The 9421-nt window shown below is 36.3% G+C and overlaps 2 protein-coding genes across 2 annotated transcripts in view; one reads left to right on the top strand and one right to left on the bottom strand.

The window, feature by feature from the left end:
* Nucleotides 1-2623: 2623 nt before the first annotated feature.
* On the top strand, nt 2624-7045 carry cavin4b (caveolae associated protein 4b). Its single transcript, XM_052114309.1, has 2 exons — nt 2624-3144; nt 5785-7045. The coding sequence occupies exons 1-2, from the start codon at nt 2779-2781 to the stop codon at nt 6373-6375; spliced, it is 957 nt and encodes a 318-aa protein (XP_051970269.1). The 5' UTR covers nt 2624-2778; the 3' UTR covers nt 6376-7045.
* A 220-nt stretch (nt 7046-7265) lies between these two features.
* Nucleotides 7266-9421, bottom strand: part of dnah5l (dynein, axonemal, heavy chain 5 like) — a 95929-nt gene continuing 93773 nt past the window's right edge. Inside the window, exons 79-80 of the mRNA XM_052113512.1 lie at nt 8785-9006; nt 7266-8045 (exon numbers count right to left, since the gene is read on the bottom strand). Coding sequence (XP_051969472.1) covers nt 7827-8045; nt 8785-9006 — 441 coding nt within the window. The 3' untranslated portion in view covers nt 7266-7826. The remainder of the gene's footprint in view (nt 8046-8784; nt 9007-9421) is intronic.

The raw sequence follows: 9421 nt of genomic DNA, 5'->3' as shown, positions 1-9421 counted from the left end.
TGTTGGGAAACCTGTAAGAAACAGTCATCATTTTTTACAATCCGTTAGGTTACATTAATGCCGAAGAAATAACACACTTAACTTTTAAATAGAAAGGAATTAACTGCTCTAAAACACATTGCATTGCAAGCCTACACAGAGTAATCTAATAATACCATTGTGTTTCTCTTAGCTCTTATGAATCCACTTCAAGTGTTTTTGTCATCTTTGCGATTTAAAAAGACAGAAAGGACTTGGGTTACCTTTCCAATAATAATGAGTCAACAAAGTCAAGTTGTCTATTGAGCTATTGGGTTTTAAAATGGCATAGATTGCAAGAGCAATGTAATGAGTGGCAGCAATTAAAAGAAATAAATTAAAAGAGTAAATTGCATATGTTTAAATGTTTAGTCATGCGAGTCTCACAATGCATATGAGATTTGTGTGCAAGAAAGTGGTGTTGAGGATCAGCTGAATGAAGAGGTCTTGAGACTTAAATAAGCCTCAGTCAGCCATGACACAACTGATGAGTAATTATAGATGGACCTGAGGTTTAAGAATAGGCCGCAGCTGGTGGCATCAGTTCACAGTTTGGACAGTCCTCTCATCCCCAAGGAGAGATGATAGCACCTCCTCCTTAAGGTGGATCATCTTCCCCAGGGGCCAGATTCGCGAAGCGTTCTGAAGAAGAAATTTCTTCTTAATTTCTAACTTCAGAAAAAAGTTAAGAATATTTTGTATCCCACGGAAAAACCTCTTAAGGAATTTCTTATCTTTTTTTCTTAAGGTTGTTCTTAAGAAAAAACTTCTCGAAAATGTTTTTCTTAATAATCGTTGTAAATAACATCTTAAAGTTAGGATAAACTCACTTAAATTCTAAAAGGTAAGATGTTTAATGAATTTACTGGGTTTTTCATGTTGAGTCTAAAGTTGCATTTTTGACTGTTTTGTGTTTAATTATATTTTTATTTTCAACTTGTAACTTGTGACCAAATTCAAACAATACATTTTGTTTTGAAGCTTCTTAATTTGGTGACCAATCATGCTAATTAAATTCATATAGTGCTCTCTCTCTCTCTCTGCGATCTTTAGAGTTCATAGAAACATTATAATTATATTGTTAAAAAGCTGAGACTTTATTTTTCACCCCCCATCCACATCCCTATTGGAGTAGCCCATTTACACACCTCTAACTTTCTGACGTGATATTATTATAAAGCGAACATTTTCCTTGCAGTAATTTCCTGTACAAGAACATCCAGCTTTTGTCTCCTAAAAGGTTTTGTTTCTTTTCTTTTCCTCCATGTTAAATTACAAGTTATAAAATGGTTAGCAGCAAGTCAATTCTCCTTTGATGGTTAATGTTGTTAAACTAACACATCTCACACACTTTACATTCAAATTATCGTGAGGTGCTTGCTACTTTAAAAAAAAAGGTTAATAGATAAATTGTTACAATTTACCAGTGTTGAAGTACTGAATTTGTTGTAGGCTATTAGACAAGGCAACTCCATTAGATGACTCATCAGACAATGTCTGATGTTAAGAATTTTTTTTCGTGAATCTGGACCCAGGTCACTAAATGATTGAGGTCAACATGTTTCATCCAAAACAGCTTGGAAAAACGTGTGCTTGACAAATCCTGGTTTTCACACATGCAAAAAGTTTTGGCTAAATGTCTGAGATTTGGGTTGTAGCAAACAGTACCCTTGAACTTCTCAATCCAGAATTCAGAAAGTTGCAAGGTCAGACTGATCTTGTTGTGAAATTGGAGAAAGCAGGTTGAAAGTTCTTCAGCTGAAATAGGTCTGTACTGAAATTCATAACACTGCCCCCAGTGGCTAAAGCTGGATGTGTTGTTAAATGGATGGGCATGTGTGAGCTCCAGTTTCCGGTTGAAATGTCCACAGAGTAAGTTGCAAATTGTGTAATACATACAACAGGAATGCATATTTTATTAACCACACACCATAACCCAAATCCCAACCCTAAACCCAACCGTTAGTGGAGCAGACATTTAATGTTAGAGAGAAAATGCAAACTCCGAATCTTGCTCATCATTGATTATGTGGATGCGTTTGCTGGTTTCCAAAGAACACATGTCTTGGAGGTTGCTTGCACCACAGAAAAAGGTAATCGTGAATTGATGCAAAAATGTGTGATAGAAAATGCCACTTGCCTAATTCAGCAGAATAGGGCCAATGTCAGTCTACCAATGTTGAGTCCTAGTGTGATCATGTTGGCAAGGTAGAGCTGAAACATTTTGGTCAAAGTTGGGAGATTAGAAGGTCATTGTTGGTAAGACTTATTTTAAACAAAAATGAACATCTGTCATCAACATTTGTTTGAAGATGCTTAGCACTCATCTTCATTCTTCAAAAATAAATGGTTATACAGTTGATAAAGAAGGGGGTTTCCATTATCTCAGCTGCACATATACACATCTTCTAAAAATGACAACGTGTCACCTTACAGTGGATATTTATAACACTAAATTCATGGCGAGTTGGTTCGGTGCCCCCCTTCCAATCCCTCGACCCTCTTTTTCAGTCTCTCACTGTCTGTCTGCCCTTTGAACCTTGTGTTCCCTATATACAGGAAGGGTGGAGCTTCTATATTCTACAACCCAGAACGTTGAAGGCACTCCAGTCAGAAGGAGAGTCCATCTCATTCAAGTGTCTTCCAGGACCTACCACAGCTCCATGATCCAGCGTCCCAGCCCATCCCACTCCATAACCCAACACCCCCCTATTCTGAGACGTTAGGCAGTTTTAGTTTAGTGTCCTCACAAGGAAAAGCATGACTGATAAACTCGGACTTGCAGGTGCGGCAGATGAGCCCAGCGCCCTGAACATCTTCTCTCTTCTGGAGAGGGTGTCTGGGATCATAGACAATGTACAGGCGTGCCAGCAACGCATGGAGGAGAGACAGTTGGAGCTGGAAAGCACTGTGAAGACCATCCAGGTGGAAGTCGTGAAGTTGACAAAGGAGCACACAGCTACAAGTAGCACTGTGGAGAAACTTCTGGAGAAAACGCGCAAGGTCAGCTGTCATGTCAAGGACGTCCGTGTCCGTGTGGAGAAGCAGAACATTCGTGTCAAGAAGGTAGAGGAGACCCAAGTTGAGCTGCTGAACAAGAACAAGTTCCGTGTAGTTATCTACCAGGTAAGACTAGATGATCTCTGGTAAAAAGCTGCAAAAAGATTGCTTGTTTGCCTCTTAATGAAGAAAATGATAGTGTTTACTTTGTGTTTAATATGGGGTCTGCCAGTTCAACGATAGCTTGATTACTTCAAGATACATGATCTCACAAAAGCAAGATTCACCACAGTCAGACATCATGCTAACATAAGGCAGAACATGGCCTACAGCCAAAAGTAACACAGCGAGAATGTACTGCCAATTCCCACTGAGACTGGTACTTGGATAGAGGATTAGGCTGTCTGCTTTTTTTTTTAACTGATACATGGAAGGACATTTAGAGAAATAAGCTGATAGACTAGGCAATTTGATCCATAAATTCATAGAAGGCATTGATATCCAGCCATATTAAGAGGTTTAGAGCCTAATCCTGGATAAACTGAACAGACAATATTTTAAGCAGTTGATTAAAATGAGGTTAGCTGTCTGAAATGAAATTAGTATGACTCAACACCAAGAGAAGCCATACAGAAATTGTGAAATCAGCAGTGTTGGGTTTAATGTGATTACAATGTAATTAGTTATTCTAATCTAATTACTTTCAAGTCAAAAAGTAGTGCAACATTTTAAATTCTTGTAATTAGATTACAGTTACTGAATTTCAATTAACGTAATTACTTTCAAGTATATTACTCAAATTACATAAATATAAAAAATAACAGTATGTATAATACATTTAAAATGTGAATTCATATTATCATTTGTACATCTGTTTGCATTTCTGTGACAGCTGAAGGGTACGTGACAACATTATTACATTATAAGGAGGATATATAGACATTATTTTGAAATTGATGAGCAGAAAAGCAAACATTTCTGGAAAAAGTTAGTAATTTAAATGTAAAGTAATTAGTTTGGTGTTATTACATAGTTAGTAATATGTGATTACTTATTCCAAGGAGTTGTCAGCAAAGTAATTTGATTAAAAGTTTTAAAGAAGTAGTTAGTAATTTGAAGTGAATTACTTTGTTTGAGTTACTTATCCAAAAGTGGATATCACACACCAATTTTTCTTTGTCAAAATTGGCAAGGTCCGATATCTATCTTAAGAATTATTTGGCATACTGGGACATACTGATGCATATACTGTATAATCTCAGAAATCAAATCACTTCAATAGAGCCCACAGGGTGCAAATACATAAGGACTCAACAACAAGTAAAGAAGGCAATAAAAAGTGGAAATCAAGCTCATCTGTTCAAGCTACAGAAAATCTTGGAGACAAATGGGTTATCCTCCTTAACAAATTAACTCTTTTCATATAATCTTTCTCAAATAATGCAAATATAATGTTTATTTTTTTTAAATTACTGTGCACTGGGATTGATCGTCTCTTGTCTGACTGTACTGTGAGGATGCAACAGCTGACAGATTTGTTCAGGGTTATTCTGAGAGCTAACGCAGTGAAGCTTCATGTCCTAATATAGTATAGTCTGACGGAGTGATGGTTAAAAAAGCTGCTTCTTTAAACTATAACCAATCTAAACTGCCCGGTTGATATCAATAGTCTTTTTCTTCTTGAAAACATTATGTTAGTGTATGGTACTGCTACAAATGATCAGATGTTGTGGAAGTGTGGACAAGCAAAGTGTAGGTCAACCTTAACTGGCTTTAGTCCATGATCCACAGTGAGCCATACAACTTGATTCACTTACTCTATATAAGTTTCAAGTCATTAACTCTTTGAGTAAACTGGTATATACTGGCCTGTGATAGAAGTGAATAATACTCTGTTATCAAAATTACATACATATGTTATGCTTGTGTCTTTAAAATCATATTATGTGAGTCATGTGCAATAATAAGCTTCTCTAAAGCCACTTCCACACTAATACATTTTTGTTTAAAACATTAATTTCAGTAAGTTTGCGCCTTGCATTCACACTAGAATAGTGCTTTCTTCCACCGAAAACAGTGTTTCAAAAACACTATCCAGTAGCACACAGTTTGGAAAAGGATGATGTTGAGAAATCGAAATTTCTTTAGTATGGATGTGGCCTAAGAAAATGGTTCTCAAGTGGATTAACATTTGTTAATCAAGTGACGACCCAAAACAGTAAGAAATGTAACCTGTATTTAACATAGTCTGAAATATATTTTTATATGTATTGCATAGATTTGCTCATGGTTTCAAGAATGAGACCATGTCATGCGACTTGTCCATGATGGCATCTGCCTAATTTTGCATGCTTCTACAAATAAACAGATTAATTTGTGCCAAAATACTGCAAAGTTTGATTGGACATAAGGTCTTTAACATAAACAACAAAATATTTTTTATATGTCTAAGTATTTTGCTATCCTAAATATGCATGATTATATGGTTAGTTTTCATTTATCTGCATTTTGCATTGTTATTTCAGAACAGACCTGCTTTATTTTGATCACATTATTACTACATCACACTAATCAAAGTATATTGACTAATACTACACACTACTAATTCACCATTACAAATACATTTTACAAATGCTAAATAGCTACTGGGGTGGGGCTGATTGATATGTACATGTTTCTCTTTCAAGTAGCTTGAAACCATTTGATTAAAGGTCTTAGATGATCTACGCACAGTCAATTAAAGTTAAATGTATTCTCCTCCCACAGGGAGATAATGAGGTCCCAGCTGTAGCTGCCTCTAAAAGATCTCCAAAGGGAGCAATGGGTGGAGACACCCCTGTAGATCCTGACGCACCGGAGGCCCCACTCCCTGACTCTGATGAGGAATACATGGTTGTCGAGGAGGCTGACTCCTCCACTGCTGCCAGGATGAAAAAAACCGGCCTGAAACGCATCGAGAGCCTGAAGCAAACCTTTTCAAGAGAGAACATGACCAGGACCAAGGAGAACCTGGGAACCAAGGTCAACAAGCTGGGTGAGCGTATAGTATCGGCTGAGAGACGTGAGAAAATCCGCCTGTCTGGGGAACGCCTGAAACAATCTGGTGAACGTTTCAAGGAAACCATCACCAAAACCGTGCCAGCCAAGCTGAACCTGAAGAAGGAGAGGACGGTGGCTGAAGGTCAAGAAGGAGCAGAGGGGACCACAGAGGGAACGGCGCCTGTCCCACCACCAAAGGGTCGCAGGGCCACCCCTGATGTGGCCTACACAGAGCCAACAGAGAAACAAGAAGGTGCAGACGAAGGAAAAGGCGAGGAATCGGAAGTGCCAATGTATGATATGAAGCAGCTTTCTTGAAAATGCAAGTTTGACTAACTAAGGAACCTTGGCAGATTTGAGTCACATTTGGAAAAGACTATTGTACAAATATGATTTTGAATATGGAATTAAAGAACTTGAAGGTGATAAGATTGGGCCAGTCTTGATTTTGAGTGGATTGTGCTTACAACAACTTAATGTATGAATCAAGGAAGTTACACAGAATATCTGTTAAGATCATTATTTTTCGTTTGTTTTGTTTTTAGGATTTTCTTGTTTACATCTACCATGGACTCTGAAAGATGCAAGGGTTGTGAATGTTAAACTAGTGTATTAAGATGAGCAGGGTATGGGTTTATATTTATAAATTCAGCTTATTTCAATGTAATATTTGTAAAGCCTACATTGATACATTTAGGAAGCAAACTAAATTTCCAAAAATAGCTGAATTTTCCTCCAATCTATACCACCATCTACATGATTTGGGGAAAAAAAGGAAATGATGGACTTTTTCTTGAGAATATTTAATATATTCTAAATGGTCTTGAAATTATATAAAACAATATATGATTTTAGAATTTTATTTAAAATTTAGTTCATGTAGCTGTTTAGATTATAATGCATTTACTGTGCAAGCAAATCATTTGTAAAAATTCTCTGTGCTTTCTGTGCTATAAAACCTGTGAACCTTAAAAAAAAAAAGAAGCAACTTTTGCAGTCTAATCTTGGTGATCTAACATCACTATTCAGTTGTAGAATTTTTAAATAAACATATTAACTAAATCAGCTGGTTTCTGAAGTCTCTGAAAATGAAAAAAAGTTTGAGAAGTAAATGAATTTGAAATTCATTAAGTTTCAGCATCAAACTTTTCCTTAAGCAATTATTCTAGCAATTTTTTCTAATGATTATGTTTTTTTCACTGATCATAATAAAGAGCTTTGCAATCAAGATGTGCTTTGAGGATCTTAAGGCTGTACAGCACTTTATTTCCAATAAAGCATCAATCAATAACAATGCACTGCAAAAGTAATAATGCAAAATGTATGACCACCATGAGGTGCAATCCTAAAATTTTCGTGCATGTGTGTGCATTACTTTTGTTCTCATTATATTCATATTTTAGTATAGTTATATAGACTAAATTCATAAAAGACATTTGTTAGATTCTTAAGATTCATGAAAGTGACTACGGAGGTTGTATATTTTATTCTGTTTTTTTTTTTTTTTTTTTTTTTTTACATCAGTTATCTTAGGTAATTTTACACAAAAAAACTTTTGGGTAATCTTTGCAATGTCTTTTTATTAAATTAATAAATAAAACTGGTTTTGTACTGTTATAAACTACTATGTTATAAACAATGTCTTAATATGTTAAAACCTTTTAGCTAACCAATTTTTATAGAGTTACATAACTTTTTACGTTTTTCTATTTTTTAAACTAACTAAACAAAAATTTTATTTGTCTAATCAGCTCTGTATTCAGCATCTTTTATTTGCAGTCGCAAAGCAAAGCCACTCCTCTCAATGCCCAGTGGTCAGGATTCAGGCTTGTTCTGAGCGTTATGGAGAAGATGAACGTGAGGTCGGTTCGTCTGGGTTTCTTGTAGACGGGGCAATAATACAGACTGAAGGGCTGAGGCTTCTTGGTTTCTGTGGTCGCATTGCTAACTGCATAAACATGCACAACTGGCAATGGTGAGAAGAGAACCTACCAACAAGATTATAAATATATAATGTTTGCAAATACAAAGATGACAGTCATACATGATTGATTATTTGGCTTTGGGTTCAGAAGATTAATCCATTTAAGACTAATTGGGATATTGTTGTTGCATACTTCCAAAGCCTATTTTGGCTAACTACGGAACACATATTTGCTAAATTCCAATTTAGCATTTAGAATATATATTTAGTATACAGTACCTTACATAGATAAAGGTATGTGGACATCTGAACACCATAGGCATATGTGCTTGTTGAACATTTAATTTCAAATTCATGGGCATTCAAAAATTCTATAAGCTATGGAATGCTGTTTCCACTTTGCGCTGTGGTTAAGAACTCCCATTACCAATGGTAAAATCATTGTAATACACATCTCGAGTGGCTTACTGTTGATAAAAGTCTCTGATGTTCAATAAATAGTTAAATTGATCATGGATCATAATCAAAACAAACTACTTCAAGCAAGTAATATAGTTTATTTTTCTAACCTAATACTATCCTGTAGGAATTTTCGATTGCCAAACAAAGTAGCAACTTAATACATTATATGCATGCATTAAAACAAAATGTGCACTCACAGGGGTGGGTTTACGGTCAGTTTACAATGGCTTCTAATGTGGCTTGTCAAATCAGAATTTAGAGTCTGTTAATTAGAAGTGGGTGTCCACACACCGTTGTCCATGTAGGGTATTTCCTAAATATAATATACTCCCCCATTATACCTTCGAAGGTGCTTCTGTTAGTTTTGCATTTCGCTTGTCCCAACCTGCACCATCCAGATAGAGGCCATAGATGTAGACTCCGCCAATATCTGCTGGCGGGGGGGCTGTGACATCTTCTCTCAACATTTTTGTGACATCATTGACCAGGATGACAGTGTCTAAAGCCCAGCCTTTAGACAGATTCATTCGGGTGGTCTCTTGACGCATCGCTGTTAAGAATCCCTTAAAACAAAGACAGAAACTGAATCAGTATGATTGGTGAGAGATAATTTGTATGTGATTGAAGTGTAACATGAGGCATAGTAAAAGTCAAAGCCTTAAAATGTGAAGGCAAATCAGTTCAACAAAAGATTAAGAATCTGAATCTGTTTCTCTAAATTGTTAATTGTTATTGATTTATTTTTACATTTTATCCCCCTTTCTCCCCAATTTTGAAATGCCCAATTCCCACTATTTACTAGGTCCTCGTAGTGGCACAGTTTCTCACCTCAATCTGGGTTGCGGAGGACAAGTCAAAGTAGCCTCCGCTTCTGAGACAGTCAATCTGCGCATCATATCACGTGGCTTGCTGTGCATGACACCACGGAGACTTACAGCATGTACACTTACCACGCGCTCCATTGAGAGCGAGAACCAC

Source organism: Xyrauchen texanus, chromosome 41, assembly GCF_025860055.1.
Source record: "Xyrauchen texanus isolate HMW12.3.18 chromosome 41, RBS_HiC_50CHRs, whole genome shotgun sequence".
NCBI lineage: Eukaryota > Metazoa > Chordata > Actinopteri > Cypriniformes > Catostomidae > Xyrauchen > Xyrauchen texanus.
The sequence above is the reverse complement of the archived record's forward strand: the minus strand, read 5'-3'. Positions and strand labels throughout refer to the sequence as shown.

Coding starts and splice junctions, on each gene's coding strand:
- cavin4b (XM_052114309.1), top strand. CDS start 2,779: ATGACTGATAAACTCGGACTTGCAGGTGCGGCAGATGAGCCCAGCGCC. Junction 3,145..5,784: donor TCCGTGTAGTTATCTACCAG/GTAAGACTAGAT, acceptor CTCCTCCCACAG/GGAGATAATGAGGTCCCAGC.